Genomic DNA, 25,218 nt, shown 5'->3' with positions numbered 1-25,218 from the left:
GGTGTTTGTAAACACAACATTCAAAGTTGGCCCCTCCTCCCTGGCTCAAAGACACCAGAGAGAGAGAGAGAGAGAGAGAGAGAGAGAGAGAGAGAGAGAGAGTAATAGAGAGAGAGAGAGAGAGAGAGAGAGAGAGAGAGAGAGAGAAAATCCTTTTATACAGCCTGTTCAAGGCGGGAATGCTGCGCCTTTATTCCGCCTCACTGTTCTGTGTAAAAGGTACGGACACGGAGTCGGGGGGCAGAGTTGCTCTACCAATAAGCCAGCTACAGAGGTAGTCACAGAGCTATATCGACATCTGTGTAAAAGGGACAGCTGATACGGCGGGACAGGGAGCTGATGCTGTTGTGTTACACATCATGCCTCTGAATCCGGAACGCTGGCATGCTATGTAAAAGCACACATGGAGGCGGCATTATGCTGGCTTTGTTTGGTTCAGTGTAAAAAAGCAAAAGCGTCTTAATCATGGATCTTCTTCACAGCTGTAATGCACAATCTCTGTATAAAAGAGCCCAGAGAGACAGAGAGAGAGAGAGAGAGACAGAGAGAGAGAGAGAGAGAGAGAGAGAGAGAGAGAGAAAGCAGCAGTGGTCGATCAAGCTAGAGAGTGAATGAAGAGAGGGAGCGTTGCTGGTGAGAACAAAGCTGTGAATCAGATAAATAAAACGATCAAACAATTTTCTGATTGTTTTACAATGGTTATGTTCTAAAGCACAAATAAACATGCCCACACTTCTGCACAACCCTGCGGGAAGGTGCCACATTGCTGGATTTTGTGCGTGCAGAGCTTCATCTTGTCCGCTGTGGCCTCTCTGCTCTGTGTGTTTGTAGCTCAGCCCCGCCTTCAGTCAAGCAGACACATAGACCTGCAGCTCTCTATACGTCCATGACACAGAAACAAAGAGCAGAGCGGAGCAGAGGAGAGAGACGGAGACAGCGATGTAACCTGGTTGCTATGCTACGAGTCCCAACCTCACACCCTCTATGCTGTTATTGGCTGGGGTCTACACACTCACTGCCCCAAATGAGACATTTCTAGTGAGTCACAAGTGATGATTGAGAGGGATTATTTTTGTATGAGTCTATACATGGTTTTTTGAGCAAATCCTGCATAGTGCACCTTTAATTCTGTTCAGTATTGCACTTCCTAAAAATACATAAGAATAACACTTTGGTCATTATAAAATGATGTGTCAATGATGTCTCAAACAAACGATAGTCCACAAATGTTTGGTGCCATTGACCTGACATCTCAAATCTGGAGTAGAATTTCAAATTTATGGCATACCCTATATTATAAAACACTAACACATAAGCACTACCATGTATCCACATTTTATATGTGGAGAAATACAAATCCTTAATGTGGTCTTCATTTTGTGAAATTCACAAAGATCTACATGATGCCTCATTTCTAGCTTATATGTTGTTTAACTTTCATGAACTTTTACGTTCTTCTTTTTTATGAATTCTCATGTTAAGAAAATTAATCTGTATTAATCTTTTTATTTCTTTACTTACATTTTTAAGGATTTTAAACTTTTGGGGGAATTTGAAAAACATGGATGAAAAAACAGATTGAGGGATCTGCATGCTTGCATTTGCAACAATTATTATAGTATTTATACATAATTAGAATTAAATTGATATAAATTAATAGTTCAGAAAGGGAGTTGTGGATGTCAAACCAAAAACTGTTTGTCATATTGTGTAGATGTCATAGAAGCAAAAGCACAGGTGTAATTAAAAACATTATTAATGATGCCACACAAGACTCCCACCAACACCAGAAGAGATGCTTTGTTTTAGACTACATTTAATTTGATACAAAATGAATAGACAGTTTTTACAGCAGACTTTTTCACATATGCGAGGAAGAGCACAGGTGTGATTAATTACATGCATCATGGCTACATTCCATTTAGGTGTGCAGGTTTCAGGACTCTGGTATAGACCCTTTTCACAGCAGACATTTTGACTTGTCAAAGCAGGAAAAACACAGGTGTAAAAAAATAACATTAACAATGAATCCATGACATTAATTGTTCCGGTAAGCCATGTCAGTGAGTGAGCAGGCACAATACCAGAACTCTGGTAAGCTCTCCTTGATGGAACAAAGCCATCGTTAAAGTTATTAATTCCACCGGTGTTTTTCCTGCTTTGACAAGTCAAAATGTCTGCTGTGAAATGGGTCTATTGTGCATGCTGGTTTACTAGCTCGGCTTACTGGGACACCTGAATGGAGCAAAGCCACTGTTAATGTTATTAGCAACACCTGTGCTTTTCCTGCGACAAGTCAAAATGTCTGCTGTGAAAAAGCTCTTTTGTGAGATGGAATATGAAGACACATAAGTAAATGAAGCAAACACATCACACAACACACGCCTTGATTTTAGCTTGATGTTCGTTAAACACTTGTCACTACTTGATTATTTTCTTAACCCTTTCCAGATTTGGGCTTTAGCATGGAGACAGTTATCTATCCAAACTCAACAACATAACACTGTCTTTGTGGTGTCATCATACATTACAATAGAGAAAGCGATTAGTGACAGTCTTGTATTATCTTCCTACTAATGACTGTGATACTACTGTCTGCTGGAGAGAGTTGACAGCACTCTCTATTATTTCTTCATCACACTAGATTATTCCTAATGCTTTAAGGCAAAGTGCTAATGTGACACACATTTACCAAACCTGAAAATACAGCTGGTCCAGTATTCTGCTGAGTGAGACTTGCTGCTCCTGTTGAAGGCTGTCACTGTCACACAGTTCAAACTGACAATATTTGTCAAGTTAACCTTGTTCACAATAACACATGTGGTCAAATTAATGAGATCAATCAATAATATTGGCATTCAGAAGAAAAAGTAGCTGTGTATAATATAATATGTTTCTCTGCTGTAATATAGTACAGTGTCCTTGAGTGAAATTAGTCAGTAATTTACAAGAAAGGAAAGCAAAAGATTAGAGGAAAAAAATAACCTAACTTTTTGTAGCATAAACATATTTTTTCTGCTTTTCCCTCTTGTTAATCACCTCAAAACCTTTCAAATTTATTTTTAAACCCCTTGTGTGGGTGCTAATCTCAAGGTTGAGAATCACTCATCAAGTAAACATCCTTGGATGATCTTTGAGAATACATCAGTGTATTCATCACCTCTAATTTCCTATATTGTGCTGTATTTTACAGGACTGGGGAAGTGACTCAAGCTGGTGGCAATGTAGCACTTTTCATTATAAGGTAAATTGTGCAACATGGTGACTGACAGGAGTGTAACATGCCTACGTTTTCACTATGAACAGTTAACAAAACTCTGATTTTCCAAATATTACCTCAATGTACTTTTATGTGGTCAAACAAAGTTGTAGGACATGTGTGGCTCTTTATGGTGTATAAACTATACTAACAACTATTTTAAAAATGTGTTTAATTGAGGAAACAAAAAAACATAAGGATTCAGTGTCTCCCTATTTTGAGTAGAGTAGTGAGTAGTGAGTAGTAGTGTATGTATTATAAGCATATCAGCAAAGATCAGCTTCAACACGTGCATTCAGTGTTATGGAACAATCTGTGTTTGGATTTTCCTGCTGTAAATAAGAGAGAATGTATATGACAAGCGGGTTTATAAACCTACACAAGGGATTATAACCTACATTGTTGTTGTTCTACTAAGAAGCTTTGAAGGGACTTTACTAAATTTGATCCGTAAATCTTGCGGACAACAGTGACTGACAGGAAACTGGAGACCTTGAGAGCAGATGATTAATCCTTGTGAAATGCAAGTATGGTGATATTCATGCATGCATTCTTTAACTATCATCCTTCCTGGACTATTACTGGATCAATACAGGAGGGAAAAATTCTAAGTAAAATAAAAATGGGATGAGTGAGCCCCCTAAACAGCAGGGGTGGCTGCTCTAAGTAAGTAAGAGTTCAATCTTCTACCCATTAGTCTTGTTTTATGAGCTGTTTTTTATGAGGAATATTTCATTACATTTTAAAGTGTGATATTGTCTGTCAGTTATTACTTTATGAGTTAGTAGCCTTAAAACTTGTATCATATATCAGATAATGCATCATATTCAAATTTCCATCTTTTATTCTGACCTCTTCACCTGTGGTTTGAATGACAAATCCAGTTCATCTCATGTTCTTATGACAACTAGACTAACAAGACTAGCTTAAGTCTGGTAGCTCTATTTAAATGTCACTGCGTTAATTACTTAAACCCTTAATTGTTTTAACTGGTCAGGAGTGCTTGGCGCCACGAAGGTAAATAAAAGTTGATATACTGTATAGTTCATAATGTCATCAGCCATTAGCCTCCCAGAACACCGTCTCTGGTCAGCCTGCACTGTTAATCAGCAGGACAATAATCTGATATCCAGTAAGAGGATTCATTGTCAAGCAATGTTATGTTCAATACCTGACATCTTTCTGAGTAAAAATCACGTCTAATTAAATCACTACTACTTGTTAGACATGTCACAAACTTATAACTGATACATATATATAAGTCTGATATAAAAACAAAAGATTATGTCTGAGAGTCTGTGGTCTTTACTCACTTCATGTCTGAAGAATCCTGCACCCCCTCCCAATCAGGAAGTAGGCTAATGCTTAAAGCCTTTATCCTCTTTTATGTGTCCACCAGTCTTTCTTTGTTCTCCTCCAGTATCTTAAAGCTTTGCAAAATAATAATCCAACAAAAAAAAGTTATAGTCAATTCTAAAAAAAAAAGAGTTTTACTAAAATTAAAATTTGCCAAGTTGACAATAAATGATCACAAAGTGTTGTAGTTTTGCACAACTTAAAAGTAACATTACGCACAATGGTATTTTCCAATCATAGCCTTCCAATATGACTTCCTTTGAGTAATCTGTGAGGATTGCAAAAAGATTAATGTATGACACAATGCCTATGTATTCATAAACAAATGTGAGGAAAACAACACTAATTGTCATGTATACTGTTTTAAAATTGCCCAAATCAGCTGTAAGCACTAAAAGTTAATATTATAACCTTTTTAACTAATTTAAAATGGGTGAATTCATGATGGGCATTTGTTGAGATATGCCACACAGCCAACGTCATTTCAGCCAGGAAGCTCAGCAGGGGATAATGGTATTTAGATGTCCTGTAAGCACGCGGATCCTCTTAGTCAGCAACATTAATGGGGCCATGAGGCAGCCTGCTCATGTCCTCCATGCTTAGGTAAAGGCACCAGTAATGCCAGCAGGTCCGAGCGCTCTGTCTGCTGTGTAGTGTATGGGATTGACATGGAGAGCACCAGCAAGGTGGCCAAATTGTGGAACAGGAGACAGAGTCTCTTTCCCAACTACAAAGTTGCAGACTCAGACATTAATCGAAGACCCTCGGAGATTGTTTATCCATTAGCCAAGGAGAGCTGCGTGAAGACATGGAACTCCATGCAGGATCTGAGCAGGGACATTTACGACATCTATGCTGAGTATGAGAATGAAGAGGATGACACTGTTCCGTACAGCTTCTCCAAGCCGATTTCACCATCCAAGAAGAACTATATGATCAACATCAATGTAGGTGGAAAGTCCTACCAGATAGCCTACAAGACGGCTGCCAAGTACCCCAAGACCAGAATAGGACGACTGGCCACCTACACAGACCACAACATGAAGCTGGACCTATGTGATGACTACACTGTGACCAACAATGAGTACTTTTTCGACAGGGACCCCGATGTCTTCCACAGCATCTTCAACTTCTACAGGACTGGTGTGCTGTGGATCAAGGACGAGTTGTGCCCCCGCAACTTCCTGGAGGAGATCAACTACTGGGGCGTGAGGATCAAGAACACCCACCGCTGCTGCCGCATCTCCTTCGAGGAAAGGCAGGACGAGCTCAACGACCAACTGAAGATCCAGAGGGAGCTGGAAGCCGAGGTGGAGATTGAGGAGAATGAGGAGCTCTTCCAAGACATGTTCATGGGCAAAAAGCGTCGAGCTATCTGGAACTTCATGGAGAAGCCTTTTTCGTCTGTCAAGGCCAAGCTGATGGCGGTGGCTTCCAGTCTGTTTGTCCTGATCTCCCTGGTAGCCATGACTCTCAACACAGTGGAAGAGATGCAGTACAGAACTGCCACAGGCCAGCTCAGTGGCAAGACGTACTGGGAATATGTGGAGTCCATGTGCATCGCCTTTTTCACCATGGAGTACCTGCTGCGTCTGGTGTCTACTCCTGACCTCAAAGCCTTCAGCAGGAGCGTGCTTAACACTGTGGACCTAATTGCCATCCTGCCTCAGTTCCTCCAGGCCATCCTGGAGTTCTTTGACAGTGAGGAAAACTACATGAAGCATGAGGCCGACATAAAGGCGGTGGGACAGGTGGGAAAGCTGGGGCAAGTGTTGCGTATCATGAGACTGATGCGAATCTTTCGTATCTTGAAGCTGGCACGACACTCCACAGGCCTGCGGGCGTTTGGCTTCACTCTGCGTCAGTGCTATCAGCAAGTGGGCTGCCTCTTCCTCTTCATTGCCATGGGTATCTTCAGCTTCTCTGCCATGGTTTACACTGTGGAGCATGACATGCCGCAGACAAACTTCACCAGCATCCCTCATGCATGGTGGTGGGCTGCCGTAAGTACAACTTTGTAACATGTAATAGCATAAAGGACCAAGAGAACAAGACTAAACTCACAAGTAACACAATATTGGAAGTCTTAAAATTAATCTTGAAAAAATCACTTACTTTTGTAACAAACCAAAGGAACCTATTTATCTAATTAAAATTAGGTGCCCTGTCCTTGAATTACTTTAATGCCTACATTATCCTGGAATGGTGTGTCAACCATGTAATGTTATTAGATTACACTCCAGTACTACCTGGCTTACAAAACGTAATGAGGTCAACTCAACTGCAGGATGTGTCACCTCATTCTTTAGTTTGATATATGTCAGTGAGAAGAACAGAAGCTTCAAACCACAAACTGTTTTGAGCATATTTACTTACTTATTCATAGCACCTAGTTAGTTTCACAGAGAAAAATTATCTACTTTTTGGCTGTTAACAATGAGCCGATGATTCTGTTTCCATGAATAACCCTTTTAACAGATCATTCCCCTCCTTCTTTGACCGAGTACAATCTTACTTCTAATCCAGGGGGAGGAAATGATAATCCTTGTAATCATAGTAATGGTTATAGTGAGCACTACTCACTGATCTGGACTCTTGCTGTATTCTTATGAGCTGGATCATAACCCCCGGCCAGGCAGACTAGTGTAACACAGTCAGACTGTGCTCAGCAGACAGAAGAAAGAGTAAACCAAAGTTGGAGACAACCGCCCCTTTTTCCAAAACTCCTCATAGTTGTAGAAAGGGTAGGGCAAGGCTGATGACCACTATGCTGTGTGCAATAGTGACTGGCCACATAATGTTGCCATAACAGGCTAAAATTAATTAGCTAGAATTTGAATAGGCATGTTGCGAACATCATGATGCGAGCATCTTCTAATGTAAAACAAGTTGGTAATAGGGCATAGAAGAAATAATGGACTTCAGCAGTTGAATAGTTTTGTTCTGTAGGTATATGGTACAGGTCCTATTGTATGCCATTTCTCTAAAATCAAAACTGAAATCAAACATTAACACAAAGTCATAATTGACAACATTAAGTGGGAGATACTGAAGCTTTGACCATTTCTGCATGTGATATATCTGATATGGCTGACATAAACATTGTTCTGTCCAATTAGTGGCAGAACATCACATTTAACATGAAGTCTGCACTGACAGCAGCCATAATTTCATTTGTATTTAATTTATTTTTGTATTCTTACTTGTGTGACTTGGTTAACAATAAAATTACTGGGTTTTCCTGGTGGAGCCAAGATACATTCCAGATATCTGCAACTTTCCCAGTTAGAATTTAGCAAGGTGACCTTTGTTAAATGTCATTCCCCTTTTCTCTCCTCTCCTCTCACTCTCTGCTCCGTTGCACCAAAAATGAAGGGAAATAGTTCAAGTAAATCTACTTTAAAAAAAATATATAATTAAAGGTATCAGCCAAATATATCAGCAAAAGACTAAGATGTACTAAACAGGACACTGACTGAAATTGTCTGATGATTAAGCTTGTGATTCATGTTTTTTCAATCAGCACTAACTACTCCCCTCACTCCCCTGCAGGTCAGCATCTCCACTGTCGGCTATGGAGATGTCTACCCAGAGACCATCCTGGGTCGTCTCTTCGCTTTCATCTGCATCGCTTTTGGAATCATCCTCAATGGTCTGCCCATATCCATCCTCTTCAACAAGTTCTCAGACTACTACTCTAAACTCAAGTCCAATCAGTACACAGCCTCCTCGCAGAAACGAGGGAAAGTGAGGTTTGCCAAGAGGACGGCGAAAAGGTTCAACCACTGCTTTGGAAACGGCCACTGTCATTGACACTGAATTCTTACGCAACCTTTTACAGAGAATTAAATGCTTGACTGTAAAACTGTGCAAAAAATGTGTATGGGATCTGGATGCTTGGATATAACAAGGGTGAAAGATGTTTGTTGATTGGAAGCCAGTGAAGGATCATGTCCTTTTCACTGCACTGAATGCCTGAAAAAAGTTGGGTGGGATCTAGGGTAGATAGCGTCCCTATGTGAGCAGCTGATAAGAAGCTCATGGCTGGCTACACCTTTCCACAGCCAGTTAGTGGTGACAAGGACTGCAGTTCAGTGATGGGCTTACTAAATTCAGGAGAACAAGGGGGAGAACATTAAACACAAGGGACTGATCTCATAAAATATTTGCTTTTGTATACAGAAAACCATATTTTTATTACTGAATAGATGAACATAAGAAGAATCACTCAATGTGTACACTACAGCTGATTTTCAATGAGAGGACAAAAAAAAGAGACATCCACCTACAACCTATTTTCAGTGACACTTGCTAGACTTGCTGCTGAGTCCATCTTTACAAACTCCTGTTTTTACAAGCAAACCCACAGAAAAAAAGATCCCAATGTTTACAAAGACACTTTAATGAATATGTAAAAATGAATTCCATTTGATGTACTGGTGCAGCTGCAAAAACCTGGCATATAAGGAAAATAAGCTTATATGTTATGTTGTTATTTGTTATTCAGTGAGGGAAGATCATTTTTGTAACTTTAAAACCACTTAAATGTATCTTGTTGTTTTGTTTTTTATTTTTACTAAATATGTTATCAAAGATTTATATGACATTTTGATTTGTCATGCCATTTTTACATGTTGACACTGAGGCAGCAGTCCTACTGAATAAAACTCCCACAGTGAAAAGATATAACATTGCATCATCACCCTACTGTTTAGTTGAAGAGGTTTAACTTTGCTATTTTGGTTTGGAGCATTAGAGTACAGATGGAAAAAAAGCTTTTATTATCTCAATCGCAGCTCCCAGAGCACCTCGACCTTTTCTGCTAATCTGCTACACAACTCTGATTTTGGATGTTTTACTTTTCAGAGACTTCCTAACCAGGAGTAAGCATAGATCTCATTAACAAGTTTTAGTTCTCTACTATATGTAGATGCAATGTATTAAAAGTGTGCTCACACAGGGGCTTGCAAAGTGTACTAAACCTTCAAACGTTGGTGCTGCTTTTCATGTGTTTGCAATATTCAGTAGTTTTGCCTACACAGTATGTAACTGCTTGCCATGCATGCAAGTAAATTACACGATGCAATCTGATACTCTGTTTTCAATAAACACTGTACTGCTCATAAAAATAGTCTCCTCATTGATGTGAAATGTCAGACAGACTTGTTAACCTGCATACATCTCTACTAACCTCTACTGGATGAACTTTGCTATTGCAGTCAGCCTTTTTCTTGGTGTGTAATCAGGTCCTCCATTTTTAGTTCACTAATCTTACCATTAATGCTACAGCATAGGAAAAACAACACACTACCGGGAAATGTAGCATTTTGTAGCTGCTGGTGATTTTAACCCAGCATGGTGGTGGACATAATGCTCCCAACAATGATGCAGGCAAATTATGTCTGAAGATATTGCAGTGCTTCAAAATGGCCACTAAATGGCAGATGCATAACCCCATTTGTGTCAAAAAGGGGAATTAATATATCATGAACAACTATTACCATAATACATTATAGGTTAACAACACAACAAACACATCCACAGCTGAGGCAACACATTTGGGACACAGTATCAAAACTGAATATGATCATCTTCATTAAGGTAAGATTTTGCAGGGCTGTTATATTGGTTTACAATCCATTTAGCTAAACATAGGTAATAATTTTGACTCTCAGAGTGAGAACTCTGAGGTGAACAGGAATTTGTAGTGGAACTTTGCATGTTTCAGTTTTGTCAGTGGATTATAGATGTAGAGATGTAGGCCTAATGGACGATGCCACAGGTCTCCTTTAACACCACATAGGTTTTTTAAATAATAAGATAGGACATATGGACCCAGTATTATGTCTAGACTTGGAGTATAAAGCTCAATTAATAAAGAGACAGTGGCTGCATTGTTTTTTGATGTAGAGAAAGTGACATGCTATGAAAGGAAGCAGCGAAGGTTTTAATTGAATAATGGAATTTTTGAATGGGAGAACTATACAGCAAAAATGTGATCATATTTATTAGGTATGTGTGTTGCAAAAATATTAAAAAGTATTATTCATTTATGTTATACTATGTTATTTGCCATTATGATAAATAACAAATGTACCATTGAATACAGAAAGCTCTTTATTTGCGCGATTGGGATATTTAGTTCAGACACACTCTCTCCAATCAAAAATGTGTTTTTGTTCTATTTATTTTTATTTAATGTTTATTTGTGTAAGGACGTAGGGATGTAGGGACATAGGGATGTAGGGATGTAGGGACAAGCATATAGCATGAACTTCAGCCACATACCGCAGCATTTATAGCCTGAGCTAGTTTGTAATGCCTGTCCTTAGATGGGCTTTTAAAATACAGAAAACTCCACAGAAAAATACATATGAAACTGCACAAGACTCAACAATACGTATACACACAAAAACACACATTTAGTAGCAGTTAATTTTGAAATAAACAATATTTGCATATTTAATATATTGGGTTTTTTAATGAGGGAGAAGGAGGAGATGTCATTTTAAGGATTTTGACAAGATAATTTAACTTGTTTTGTGGAAAAACCACATCAGACACAAATAATTATTCAAAGTAGAGTATCTTCTATACATCATAAAACGTGTGGTGAGATCTTTGTGCTTTTCAGGTGACTGTATGAACATGAGTGTCGCAGCCTCCAGGAGGTGGCAGTAAGTCACCAGTGAGGCTGTGAGCTGCAGTAAAGCTTCAAAGAAGAAGAAGAAGAAATCTCCTCTTACAGTCCTCTTCGCCGATAAAGTGACCTCTGCAGCTAGCTGTTAGCCCGCTGGTAAACGATGGCTCCTCCAGTTGCAGTGTCACCTTTGATTAAGGTTCGTGTTGCAGGACATTACTGTAAAAGAGGTTGTTAATGTTTAACTGTAAAATCAGCCTTGCATACTTATTTCAGTTTGCCAGCTAACAGAGTACGCTAACCTGCTGACCATTAGCTAGCACTTATGCTAACTAACAGTTGACACTTTGCACGGTTTAAAGAGTCAAAGAAAAGCTAAGTTTAATGTGTAAATGTGCTGCATGTAGCCTCTTCAGTGCATTTATTAAACGTTTTTATGCAGTACAACATGCACTGACAGAACAACAGTCTTGGCTACGGCTTATATAATAGCGTTAAATCTGTCTCCATTGAAACGAAGTGTGAGCTGTTTGTTATAAATGTCACTGGGAATAATCAATATACATCAAAGTAAAGACATTTTAGAGACAATACCTCATCCTTTATCTTGGCTAAAACTAAGATTACCTAAGTTCAGTATATGTTTCCATTATAATTCATGTTTTAAAATTGGTTTGTTGTTGCTACCGCTCACTCAGTGGTGACAGACTGGAAACTACAGGCTGTTTTAAGATGTATACAAAATACTCTACTTCAACTAATAATTAGTGTCTGATATGTTTTTTCCACAAAAAAGTTAAATTATCTTGTTAAAATCCTTAAAATAAGACATCCACTCCTTGGCCCTCATTTAAAATTCCTGAATCTATAAATATGCAAATATTATTCATTTTAAAAGTTTAACTGCTGGACACAAGATGTTTCCTACGTCACTGTAAAGTTCATTCTCGGTGTTTGTGCACTGGAGGCTTCAAGTTTCCACATCACACTTGTGTAAGTTGAATAGTGGACCAGGATTGGCTCCAAACTAGTTTTGATGTCACAAATCATGCTGATAGGTACAGATCTTAATATTGTATTTTCAGTGATCACAGAGAAACTTTCTATTTTCAGCAGATGAATGTGAAAACAACTTTGAAGTCTCAAACTCTGCACGTATATCATTCTGCACAGTGAAGCTCAAACATTCAACTGTAGGAATAAGAAGAAAAACACATTTTTGAGTGGAGGAGGACTTTAAGTATATATTTTAATGAAACCGTGCTTTTCTATGGGTTTTGTTTATGCTGAACTGAAGATAGGGTCCTAAACACTCTGGAAACTTTCTCAATACAACTGTTCAGTGTGTAGTTTGTGCCCATGACCAAGGTCTCAATAAGCTCTTGTTGCACTAAATAGAGTTCAACAGGTGTAGCAACATAACGGGAGGCAAAGCAAAGGATAAATGTCTAGAACTACTTTATCAAAGTCTACTCGGCTTCCTGCTTTATTTTTACATTTCTGTTGATGTAGAACTGATGAAGCTCCTGAGTGAGTAGCAAAACGTGTTCATTGACCTAAATTGCAAGTCCACTCACTTTTTCATTTGTACTTACAGATACTTCTAGACCTGTGCTGAAATTTGATACCCTCTTTTCCATTATTACAGACTGCCAGGTATTCAGCTTTGATTGCTGGCATCATCTATGGCAAAAGAAGATATGGTGAGTTATTCTCAATATGGTGCACTGAGATCAACCCACTTTAATGCACTGCATAAAACACTATTATGAACTACATATGGCCGACATTTTTACACACCAAATGTTATGCTTAAAACACTACAAATATACTTTTCCAAAACCTGATCCTTTTACAAAAAAGCAAAACATGCAATGTCATCAACTTTACAAACTGTATTATAAACTGCAGTGCCTGGAAAAAAGGTCACAAAAGGTTAAGTGTTACAAAAGCTGACAGATGTGCACTGTGATCCTGCAGAGTTTTAAATAAGGATGATGGGACATGTGTTAGTGATTTAGGCTCTCACATAGAGTGTTTATGTACTGTATACATAACAATCTGTCTTTAATTGTTTAAGCAGATGTTATTTGGAAATATTGTGCACATTGATAGTATTGAGTGGATTTTTTTTTCTTCATAATGAATGCTTCTTTTTAAAAAAATAAACTCAGATCATCTGAAGCCCATCGCAGCTGAGGAGAGGAGGATCGAGGAGGAGGAGAAAAAGATCCGCGAGGAGCAGGAGCGCATTGCCAAGCAGCTAGCAGAAGGTATCCTCCTCAGCCTTATCCATGTGTCAGATACTCTCCATCTGGTACATGCATATGTCTGCATGCTGCACCGCTTACAGGTGGTGGACATAATAATAGAAACACCAAAGTACAATATAATACAGCTGGTGACACTTTTTAATTGCACAAAAGCGGGAGCAATGCCGTTCAGTGTAAAGCATGTTATTATTTGCAATGTGAAATCCTACATTTGCTAATTATTTTACTGTCTTTTTACAGCAAATGAAGACACCATTCTGAAATAAAGCTCTGGAGTGCTGTGTGAGGATCTCCACTTCCATGTGCAATTTCCAACTTTTTCCTTCTTATTCTGGAGTGACAAGTCTTGTCACAACCAGTCAAACACTCCCGTGTTGTGGATGTGTTCACTGTTACCTTGAATGATACAACACCTCTCTGGATCACCACATTCAGTACTTTTAAGTTAGTTACATAATATGTATTAATGGATCTTGAACTCAACATTGTCATATTGCAAATGCAGCTATACTCATAAGTTATAACGTTTATGTTTGTAATGAAGCAATGTCATAAATACAAAATACATAAATATTGTAGTTTTGGTCTTTTTTTTTCCTGTATCATGTGATCACTTTGGTTATAATCAGTGCTCTCCAACCACTGTTCCAGCACAGATGTTACAGTAATAAGTTGTTTTGCTATTTTGCTCTCATTAGTCATCATATTAAATGAAAAGTTTTTCATTTGGGAACACAAAAATGTTGTCATGTTGTTCCTCTGTGTTGATGCTCAGTTGCTTCCAACTTGTCAACACCTTTGAGATCTCATTAGAAATATGATGGGTCTAATTTATTGTATTGACTCTATGAAAAATAAAAAGTAGGTGCTTAGATATCACAGGAATCATCTCCAAGCTGAGCAAACTGTAATTTAGTTCATTATCAATTAATACTTTTCTGGGAAAGGCATCATACATCTAAACAATTTCCTCTCCTTGTTGGGTTCCTACAGTATCTTTGTGAGTTAATACTTATATTTTATTTATGGTGAAAAACATTACATACAGCCTAAATACCATTGTCGTTTCACATTGTGATATTACATGTGGGGATTATTTTTCACCTTTTCGTTCATGAAGACTGGTGGGGCGAGTTTAGTGCTGCAACAACCAATTATTAATCTTTTGATTATTTTATTGATTAATCTATTAGTCTACTCAGTCTATAAATGCCCATCACAATTTTCAAAAGCAAAAGGTGATTTCATCAAATTGTTTTGTCCTCCCAACAGTCGAAAACCTAAAGTTACTCGCACAACTTGTCACAAAAGCAACAATCGAACAATTAAAAAGCTCAAACTTGGGGATGTTTGGTGTTAATAGCTTAAAAGACGACTGAAAGATCAACTGGTCTGATTATTTTTCTGTCAATTGACTTCTCGATTGATCCCACTCATTGTTTCAGCTCTGGGTTCCAAACTAGTTGATATGAATGATTTGATAGAATTTACTATTGAAAGAGACCTGGGAGTCTGTGTTAAAACAATCAGACTTAACAGTGTTTTTGGAAAAGTGAAACATTGTATCAAGTACATCCTCACACATTTCTCTGAGTGACATGATGGAGAAATCAAACTATTCCTCCTGCAGTCCCCTCAGGGTCATGTGGTGCTTACTAAACCTTCAAATTTTGTGAAGATATTGAAAAGAAGAGAAAATACGGGTCTTTAAAATGTACAGTATAGTGTATAAGAATTTGTGTATTCTTACATATTATATCTCTGACAATCACTTGTTCATATTGTCTTATACAACCTGCCCAGCCCAAAACTCAGCAGTTAGTGGCCTCACATGGCTCCAATCTACTCATGTTCAACCTGAGATCACCTCCAGTTAAGCTTGTGTGCGTCTGCAATCAGATCACTAGCTTTTGTTTTCAGATTAGAGCTGAGGATGTAGAAGTAATACTATTGACACGTCACGTGTCAGGTTAATAGTTTGGGCAGTGCTGAAGCCAAGCCAGCATGTAAAGGCACAAAGGCCTTATCTAATATCCTCAGCACAGTTTATATATAGAACAACAACAATGCCATGGCCAACTAAAAATAAAGCCAGACTTAACTTAGCCCTCACCTACTGTAGATGACAAAAATATCTCCTCAGGACTGGTGAGGGGAACTTGTTAGGGGCAGCAAGGGATGAACAGGTTTTTTTTTTTCTTTTTAGGTACATCACAAAACAGACAACGATAAAGATAGTTGGATTGTGCATGGTTGAATGAGAATATGACAATAATGGGTGAGAAATAAAAAATGAAATAAACAAGAATCTAAATGAAAAACTCAAAATTCATTTAAAAATAGTGGTAAAGCGACAGAAAAAGGATTGTATTATATTCTACTGATGACATCGTGAATAACAAAGTTCATAAATGCATCTGCAACAGCAATATTACTACTATTTGTATCTAAATCATTACTTTTTGTGATAACGCATCCCACCTGAGCACCTGCGAAATAGGCATTGTGATCCTTTTGTATCTTTCTGCGTATTTGGTGTAAACTTCCTTTAACACGCCTCAGCTGTTTCCTGTATGACATGTTTTGCCTGGGATTACAGATGACGCTCTGGCAGCATTTACAGACAAGATGACAGTACAGTTGGTTACTTAACTGAGCAAGTGACAGCAGACAGGAACATCTGAGCCTCTGCTGACATAACATAACAGGGGTTCACTACTCAGTGCTATTCTCCAGATTATTTTATCATGTAAAATGTTACTTTTTAAAGAAAAAATTGTGGAGCTTGTCGATGTGAAAATGCTCCTGTTTCTTCCTTTTTTACCTAAGGCCTCATAAATCATTGTATATCTGAATATGAACATGATTTTGAGGACTTTATGTCTTTTTTTTCTTTTTGATCTTTTCATGTTTACATCCAAATACAGTCATAAACAAGAAAACTCTTTATACCTTAAGTAACCTTCCCATTAAATAGAGCCGGGCATTGGTGTGTAATCAAGGAATAATAAAAACAAGATAACTTATTTTTGTTTTTTTATCAGGGGCAGTTGTGAATATTAATTAAATATTTAATAATATGTTCTTGGGGATAATATTCCAGATTTTGTAACATTTATCAGAAGATGACAAAAAACAAACAGGATGAGAATCACTGGTTTCAAGTACAGAAAATCAAACCCCAAATTATAATAAACTCATCTCATAGTCTTTCTTGCATCCCGTATCACATTGTATCACACCTCTCTCTAAGCTGGTATGACTCAACAAATCTGAAATATTACACTGCCATCGGAGTTTTCATTGAGCCCTGATGCCTAAAATACACCTGTCTGCTCATGTAAACACCTTCGCTGTGGACGTGTGACTCAAGGCTCAGGCGGTCTCTTTACTGAGGCACATCTGGCATTATGTATCCCATTATGTAGTAAACAATTACATAAAGCCTAAACACTGCTGAATGCGAGTGTTCACCAGCTTACAGCGGGGGATTTTGTTAACTGGATTAGAGGTAGATTTAAACTCTGCATTTAGGTTCAAGAAGTGAAAATAAACAGTGAGCCTGTCTGTGCGTCTGGTATAAAAGGCTCACACGCCGTCTCACCACAGCTCAGACACTGCTACAGCTCTGAAAGCACTCAAAGCTTCTGCAGCTTCGATCTACACTTCAGGTAAGGAGATGCTGCTTCATGGGCACATGCTGGACTTTTTACAAAAGAAATATGGAGTAGCAAGAGTGATTTTTGTTTCATACTGTGCTGATAACTGCACCATTAAACCATCTGATTAGGATTACTTCTCTACATGAGTACCTTGAATTACAGCTTTAAATGACATAATAAAAATCACTCCGTCAAGCAGACTAACTTGTGCTTGACTTGGGTTTTGTCTAGAATGGACTTCCAAATCTTTGCCCTGGCGATGTTGTTCCTGGCCTGCGTGGAGCAGAGCCTGGCCTCCTGTGTGGTGGACAGCTTCACCGTCAAAGAGGACTTTGACCCACAGAGAGTGAGTACAGGGATACATCTGTTTGAATTATTCCCACATTCAAGTATAGACAGAAGAATTCAGAGTGGATCAATTCAGAAATGCAGTCACACGCTAAACCAACAAATTTGACAGTACATTACATGTGCATATCCATATTCTACCTATAAAGAGAACCTCTATATTCATCTTTATGACTTTTTTCCTGACAGTATGCAGGAAAGTGGTACGCTCTGCAGAAGAAGGATCCTGAGGGTTTGTTCCTGCAGGACAACATCTCTGCTGAATACACTGTTGGAGACGATGGCTCCATGGTGGCATCTTCTAGGGGCAGAGTCACTCTCTTTGGGTGAGCATTTGTAGATTAATTGATACATCTAAACATCTATTTAATAACTGTCTAAATGTGTGAAAGAACTGAAGCTTTCATTCCTACTTGCAAATGTGAAATTTTTTTCTCTACTTGACTTCCAGGTTCTGGGTTGTGTGTGCTGACATGGCTGCCCAGTACTCAGTGCCCGACCCCGGCAGCCCTGGCAAGATGTTCATGAACTACCAGGGACTGGCCAGCTACCTGTCCAGTGGCGGTAAGCCTCTTTACATACACATGTATGCACTACCACACTCTAAAAACACACACACACACAATCACCTGAGACTAAACACTTGCTCTCCGCTCCTCCAGGTGACAACTACTGGGTCATTGATACCGACTATGACAACTATGCCATCACCTATGCCTGCCGCACCCTGAAGGACGATGGAAGCTGCGACGACGGCTACGCCCTGGTCTTCTCCCGCAACCCCCGCGGCCTCCCCCCTGCCATCCAGAGAGTGGTCCGCCAAAAACAGGAGGAAATCTGCATGGCCGGACAGTTCCAGCCTGTGCTGCAGTCCGGTATGTATCCCCATCTTTCACATTCAGATTAATAGATAAACAGTGACCGTGTACCTTTACTTGCATGAAAGTATTTGATTCCTATCAAGGAGGAAAATTGAAATCTCCTAAACGTCTTAAATTCTATAGTAGAAAAAATATAGAAGTACAAGGGCTTTTAATGGAACATACAGTATTATTCATAACTTCAGAAATAAAGTAAAATATTTGAGCCAATTTGTACATGAACTACCGCATACATTTTCTTGTTAGGATGGATTTAATTTTTCAGTGTGATAGTTTGAAGCTCTGTGTTACATTCAAACTCATCTAACACTTCCCGTCTTTCTCTGTTCTTTACAGGAGCTTGCTAAACTCATCCTGAGCTGGAGGTTGTGGAGCAGACCTTCATGATACTGGATTGTCCCATTCAAGATGAAGACAGAGCTCCTCTAAGAGACCCTAATAGGAGAATAATCCTGTCAATGCTTAAGTTTATCATTTGCTATGTTCCAACGTCATAGGAGAGAACTATCAGATAAATTTAATTCAAAGCCCCCTGTATATTGTAAGTAACACTGCCAAGATGCAAATATTATTTCCAAGCCAAATCCAATGAAAACTTTTACCAGCTGAGTGATGTGATGACATAACTAACTGGACAGTATTGTCACGCTGATGGGAAACATCTGCACTGTTTAATTGTTCTGTATTGGTGACAATAAATTTTGTAAAGAAACTTGCAGTTGTCCTTGTCTTTGTTGAAATGACTGTAAACACTTTTGATTGGTGGATGATCCAACTTTTACTTGTCCACTATAAAAAACACATTCACGTCTCATAAAAATTTGAGACATTTCAAGTATGAAATATAACAATTAAAACCTACAAAACATTCTGAATGTATCAATATGATTTGCATGTCTGTAACAGGTTCTAACTAATCTCAGCACTCAGTCAAATGATGTATAAAACTTGTACTTTCCTTCCAATAACGACACATGAAATGCAAGTGCACATCAAGCTTGAACCCATCTTAACACCATGGTCACATTTTTACTGTCAAAAAGAACATGTTCAAAAATAATAATGGTATATCTGTGGTGTGACTGGGCAGATGAAACAGTGCTAAACTGCTGACAGATGAATCATAAAACATACTGATCTCTATAAAAATGAATTTACACTGTACAAGAGAATTCAAGAACATGTTATGAATGCTACTGGAGTTGACCCTGCTCTAGTGCTCCTCTGAATACCTCTCAGGCAGTGAGTACGGGCCAGGTCTTCCCCAGTAGTCCACCGCTCGAACTCTGTACAGACCGCCAATCTCCTGGTCCACTACAGAACAGAACATGGAATATAATATTATTTCTATGGCTGGCTATCAGTTTAAAACCTAAACATTGTTTGAAAGAGGAAGAAAATTCTTTTCTATTTTGCTGCTTTTTGTCTTCGCTTGATACTCAATACTTTAAAGAACTTTTTGTATATCTTACCAGGTGAATAGACATATGAGGTAAAAATGGTGTCCTGGGAATTAATCCTGCTGAACTCCTTGCCATCTGTAGAGATTTCCACTTCAAATGTCTTGATGCATCTGCAATAAACAAATGATTTATCAATTTTCCTGACCGCTCAAGTCACACAACAATGTTTCTTATCCACCTGGGTTGACACTGCACATATGGTCCGTGCGTATTACATAATCACTGCATTTCAACTCAGTAATTCAATCTACTGCACTGTTGCACTTGATATAAGGAGTTCTGTGTAAAAGGCATTTTCAATCTGTGTCTACTTTCAGCTCTTTACAATTACTTACAGTGACTAATAAATACAGAAATAATCAATCATGTGCACCTACTTGGAGTCAACACAGTGATCAGACCAGACAATCAGGACTTGGCCTTTGGCTATCCGGATGAAGCGTAATCCATTGACCTAGTTAAAAGTAAAATATAAGCACTGACACTGATGGCTCATGTGCTATTGAAGATAAATAAAACTTAGATCAGAACTTAGGCACATGCAAACAAAAAGACTAATCACAGTTATTCAAACTCCAGGCTGTTTTTGTTCAGTGATACTGACCTGGTCTGGCACAGCTTTGGCCTGAGCACAAACATGGATCAGGAGGACAGAGGGCACAGACAGTTTAGCTTTCAGAGTCAGAGTGTCGCCTGCAGGAACGGGCCAGGGTCCATCAACATGAGCGTCCTGCCACAATGACACGTGACTGGGTCAAAACATGTTTCAAAGCACTTTACAGAGAAGGAAAAGCCTGACTAGATCTAAGTAGCAATTCCATAAATATCATATTATTAATTAAAGCTGCACTGAGCAAGATCTGCGTATGTGGAGTGAAAACAGATTCTACTTTTTTTTTCTTTCCAAATGGAAATGCAAAAGTAAAATACTGTATCTGCAGTATCTGGTGAAAATATTAAACTTTTGTGACAAACAAAAATCACATTGTGTATTTCAAAAAAGCAAAAATGTATTATTATGATATCATATTGCTCTTCTGTTAATCTTAACAGTACCTGCACAGTCCTGAGCTGTCTGAACTGCTCTGCTGTGGGGTAGTCAGGGCCTCCCATGCTCTGCCACAGCTGGTACGGGTTGGTCACATTATTGTCCATGTAATATGTGACATACACAAGACCTGCATGACAAATATATACACAACATGTACGTCTGAAATGAACCACTTGCAGAAATAAAAGACCTGTTTCACTTAAACATCTCAACAGAACAAAAAAACCCCAAAAGTAGTGATGCAACAGTATTTTGTTAGACCTGTTTGTGCAGCCAGTCCTTTCAGTGAGACAGTGACATCATCAGTGCTGGTAGAGGTGCTGTTGTCGTCACTGTTGTAGACCAGCACTGCTGCCTGCCAGCTGTCTGAGGTGCCATGTATTACAGGCTTGTGGCTGCTGGCAAGAACTCCCACTGTGCTTTTGTTGGTTCCTGCTGAGCTCAAAACCTGAGCCAGGACCTGGGTCTCTCCTTAAAGTGGAATCACATACAGGAGAGGCAACAGGACCATTATGGACTGGGAGAGATGAAACATTACTGACAATACTATTGAAAGTGAAAACTAGTTGGTATCTAATACAGGAAACCTGAGTGTACTTGCACAAATTAAATCCATCATAACTCAATCACACATTGCCACTGAGGGTCACCTGTTCTAACCTAAACAGATTGTCACCTAGCAGAGCCAGCAGGCCCATGACGGTGAGGACAGGCTTCCTGATCAGCTGCACGTGAGGCGGATGGGTGTTGTTGACCTGGAAGCGTGCGGTCAGCGTGCGCTGGGTGAAGGGGTGTGGGTGGTAGCTGAGGAAGGCGTTGTCGTTGCTGAGCAGGGTGTAGTTGATGGTGCCGTTTGGGTCAATCAGCAGCAGATCCTGGTGCTGGTGGATCACCTGTTGAAGAGAGCACGGTAGAGGATTGGTTATGAGTAGATAGCTCTAACAAATCTACACAGACTAAAGGATAAACCCTCTCAAAATTCTATGCTAACAATGCTAACATGCATACAATGTGATCGTCACCTGAAGCATCTTTAATCAATAAAGTTTTAGGCATTCAGTTGTCACTTTTGAGTTTATTATGAAATTAGTTATAGTGTGACTCAACATTTTCTCATATAAATGTATTATTTGCTCTACATCTGTACAAGAGTGCGCCTCTTGTACAGATGTTTTGTCAGTGATCTTCACCATCCGCATGGTGCTCTTGCACATCCCTGCACCTCACCTTGACCACCATGGCAGCGTAGGTCACGTCAGCCCTCCACTCCTGAGGCCTGGACCAGCCCACCAGAGGATCAGCCTCATCATTGTAAACAGGGAGGCTGCGGAAGCGGGGGAAATGCTCCTGGATCTCCCTCACTGTCTGGATCTCCTGCTGGAGGATGGGCAAAGAGTAGCCTCCTCCCTGAAAGACAGCGACAGAAAATATTAACAAGTGGCATCTGAAAAATTTGGACATTTTCATTATTTTCATACCAAAATTGTGAGAAATCACTACGACAAATGATTGACTGCATCTGAAAAAACATCTGAACATCAAAATTCTCCACATACACTGAGCCCAGACTAGCCCACCTTCTTGTGCAGAGCGATGTAGTCAATTCGGACCCCCGTCTCTCCAGTGAAATAGTTGGTGCCGTTGTAGCAGTGCTGGAGCATGGCCCAGCAGTATGGTGAGTGTGGGGGGGAATGACATGAGTCTCCTGGACCCCCAAACCTCAGCAGACTGCTGGCAGAACGCAGACCCTCAGAGCAGGCATCGTAGTAGTTTAGAAATCCTAAAGAGAAGTCGATTATACCGAAAGAACCACAACACTACTCACTGGCAGAGCATGGCAGTAACACTGCGCGTGTCAGGCCAGGTCATACTGCAATATTGTATAGTGATGCTCAACACTACTGTAATATATTCATAAATGCTCAAATACAGAATGAATAATGAAAGAACTATTAAGACGGAGATGACGATGAGCATTTCCAAATTACGCACATTTTACAAAAATTACAACAAATTTGCAATTACCTGTATAATAGCTACATTGTAAACCATTTTAATAATAACTCATATGATATAAAAACGTCCTGTAGGATGTATTATGGGCTTACCTTGAATCGACACTGTGACATTATCGAAGTCATGGTTGTTTGGCTCGTTCCATGTTTCAAAGTTCCACTGAGAAACACTTCCTAAACCATATCTGTCTGTAATTCACAATCAACAACACATAAATATAAATGTTGCCATAACTTATTAGAACAAGCACCAGCCTGGCAAAAAATACTCAAAAAAATTATTCAGCTATTTTTAGTCAATTCTAATGCTCAATTATGTTCTTAGATTTTTTTCAGATTCAGATTAGTGACCATGACTACATTTTATGGAATAAAACAGCATAAACAGCATAAACAATTCAATAATGACAGTAAGTAATGGTGCCACTCACTCACCGATGTATCTCTTGGCTATGAGATAAATCAGGTTTCTCCACTCGACCACTTGTGATTTGTCCTCAAAATCAGTGAAGTAGTTAGAGACACTGCCCATCAGTTCAAAACCTGAGAGCCAGAGAGGCACGGAGATTAGTGTGATTTAAATAGAAACAGAATGACTTTAAACCTGTATCACTATGATGATGTGATGTTTTTCAGCTTGGGGTGGTGGTTCAGTACCTGGTCGGAGTCCATTAATCCACAAGAGTTCTATCAGCTGGTCCAGTTTAGTGAAGTTGTACTGGGGTTGTCCTCTAATATCTCTAAAACGGCAAAATCAGGCAGCTGTGATTTCTCGTAGGGAACACTTCCAAAACTAGTAACTGATAATCAAACTCTGTGTCATCCTCACACTATAAAATATGCTAAATGGCATGTTTTCTTTCACATGAGTATATTATGGCTGCTTCACTATAGCTTTACTTACTGTGCCGTGACCAGCTCCAACATCCAGTGTATCCTGACCTGCTGGATCCCTCCATGGGGGACTGAGCCCACATAGGCCAGGTTCAGCTGCTGGTCGATGTTCAGGTCAAACTGGTGGGCCTGGCTGTGAGGGAGAGGGGGACTGGAAACAAAGAAGAGTCTCCTGTTTAACTTTAATAAATACATTTACAATATGTTTGATATACCAGCTTGTTCATAGACTTAATATGAAAGTGGAACCCAGTAAGACTTCAGACTGAGTTATGTGGTTTGACAGTCATTTAGCCTTGACTGCATTTAAACTACAATGACAATCTCCATTGAGAATAATAACATTTTTAAAATGTCTCACGTTTGGTAAATTTTTTACTTACTATGACATCATTAATACCTCGTGTTGATCAGTGACGTATTCTGATAGATTCGGTATGAAAAATACCAATAATCATTTCTTTGTTTCAATAACAGTTCACCTTCTGGCGTGATTCGCACCCAGTACAGTCTGCTGCGTATTTTGCTGGAATGATTGTGGATAATTTGTATTCGACCTACCAGAAACCAGTGCTTCTCCAGAAGTGTTTCAGATCTGCTACTGGTCTCCCCACATCAACTGTGATCACATATGAAGTGCCTGAAGTTTGTGTGATGTGAATGAGTAACGCAAAGACAGAAAAGCTTTTCCACTGCATTTCTGCTAATTAATGAACATGGCAACTTAGGAAGTTGCGCCAACACGAACTGCTATTAAACACAATGTGAGGAGCCCATTACGTCCCGACAAGCTTAACACATCTGCTGTGGGTAAAGTTAAATTAATTAATAAAAAAACTCGAACATAAAACACTCGTAAGACTAAAACACAACATAACAAAAACACATTTCCACTGAAGTAGCAAGCTGCAGCCTGCAGTCGCAGTCACCTGACTGTGATGACGGTTATTGTCTGCGACGCTGTTGTAGTCTTTGATGAAAACGAAATTAGCTTTCCTTATCATAAAGTAAACCACGTTGGATGATTCACAAAAAAACGCATATAAACAAAAGCATAATGTTGAACTAGAAATACGTGCATATAATACGTCAGTCAGTGATAAAAAATAGATCTTAATGTTTAGTTTGCTTCAGAAAAGTGGTTAATTTTACCTATTTATGGCACAAATATGAACCCAGAATAAAATCTCCATCCTGTCATGTTTGAAGACATAACGCTGAATAATTTCTCTCTAATATGGTTTTTCCACACACATGAAATCAATTAACTAAACATTCTTTCATAAGTACACCTACTCTTCCCTCATTTAAACATCCAGATTTTATGAATATATAAATATTTCTCATTTCAAATTAATACCGGAGATTTAAATGTG

The 25,218-nt window shown here is 39.0% G+C and overlaps 3 protein-coding genes across 3 annotated transcripts; 2 read left to right on the top strand and 1 right to left on the bottom strand.

Annotated features, from left to right (window-relative positions):
- Positions 1–5,190: 5,190 nt before the first annotated feature.
- On the top strand, positions 5,191–9,763 carry LOC137192941 (potassium voltage-gated channel subfamily V member 2-like). Its single transcript, XM_067604032.1, has 2 exons — positions 5,191–6,618; positions 8,168–9,763. The coding sequence occupies exons 1-2, from the start codon at positions 5,284–5,286 to the stop codon at positions 8,426–8,428; spliced, it is 1,596 nt and encodes a 531-aa protein (XP_067460133.1). The 5' UTR covers positions 5,191–5,283; the 3' UTR covers positions 8,429–9,763.
- Positions 9,764–17,088: 7,325 nt separating this feature from the next.
- LOC137192983 (purpurin-like) lies at positions 17,089–19,131 on the top strand. The gene is made up of 6 exons (XM_067604115.1): positions 17,089–17,199; positions 17,422–17,536; positions 17,728–17,864; positions 17,990–18,102; positions 18,201–18,413; positions 18,756–19,131. The coding sequence occupies exons 2-6, from the start codon at positions 17,423–17,425 to the stop codon at positions 18,764–18,766; spliced, it is 588 nt and encodes a 195-aa protein (XP_067460216.1). The 5' UTR covers positions 17,089–17,199; position 17,422; the 3' UTR covers positions 18,767–19,131.
- On the bottom strand, positions 19,069–24,787 carry idua (alpha-L-iduronidase). The gene is made up of 14 exons (XM_067604004.1): positions 24,404–24,787; positions 23,853–23,993; positions 23,606–23,688; positions 23,384–23,491; positions 23,042–23,137; positions 22,511–22,713; positions 22,161–22,340; positions 21,610–21,826; positions 21,195–21,404; positions 20,939–21,060; positions 20,487–20,612; positions 20,260–20,336; positions 19,892–19,992; positions 19,069–19,733 (listed from the first exon to the last, which is right to left on the bottom strand). The coding sequence occupies exons 1-14, from the start codon at positions 24,538–24,540 to the stop codon at positions 19,633–19,635; spliced, it is 1,902 nt and encodes a 633-aa protein (XP_067460105.1). The 5' UTR covers positions 24,541–24,787; the 3' UTR covers positions 19,069–19,632.
- Positions 24,788–25,218: the final 431 nt, after the last annotated feature.

This window comes from Thunnus thynnus, chromosome 2 (assembly GCF_963924715.1).
Source record: "Thunnus thynnus chromosome 2, fThuThy2.1, whole genome shotgun sequence".
Lineage (NCBI taxonomy): Eukaryota > Metazoa > Chordata > Actinopteri > Scombriformes > Scombridae > Thunnus > Thunnus thynnus.
This window is presented reverse-complemented; position numbering and strand designations above follow the sequence as displayed.

Bases quoted from the DNA above. Each gene is read 5' to 3' on its own strand.
- LOC137192983 (XM_067604115.1), top strand. From the start codon at position 17,423: ATGGACTTCCAAATCTTTGCCCTGGCGATGTTGTTCCTGGCCTGCGTG. The intron at 17,537-17,727 runs GTGAGTACAGGG...TTTTCCTGACAG, and splicing joins AGGACTTTGACCCACAGAGA to TATGCAGGAAAGTGGTACGC. The intron at 17,865-17,989 runs GTGAGCATTTGT...CTTGACTTCCAG, and splicing joins GGCAGAGTCACTCTCTTTGG to GTTCTGGGTTGTGTGTGCTG.
- LOC137192941 (XM_067604032.1), top strand. From the start codon at position 5,284: ATGGAGAGCACCAGCAAGGTGGCCAAATTGTGGAACAGGAGACAGAGT. The intron at 6,619-8,167 runs GTAAGTACAACT...ACTCCCCTGCAG, and splicing joins ATGCATGGTGGTGGGCTGCC to GTCAGCATCTCCACTGTCGG.
- idua (XM_067604004.1), bottom strand. From the start codon at position 24,540: ATGCAGTGGAAAAGCTTTTCTGTCTTTGCGTTACTCATTCACATCACA. The intron at 20,613-20,938 runs GTACTGTTAAGA...TCATTGTGGCAG, and splicing joins GACAGCTCAGGACTGTGCAG to GACGCTCATGTTGATGGACC. The intron at 19,734-19,891 runs GTAAGATATACA...TCTGTTCTGTAG, and splicing joins CTCATATGTCTATTCACCTG to TGGACCAGGAGATTGGCGGT.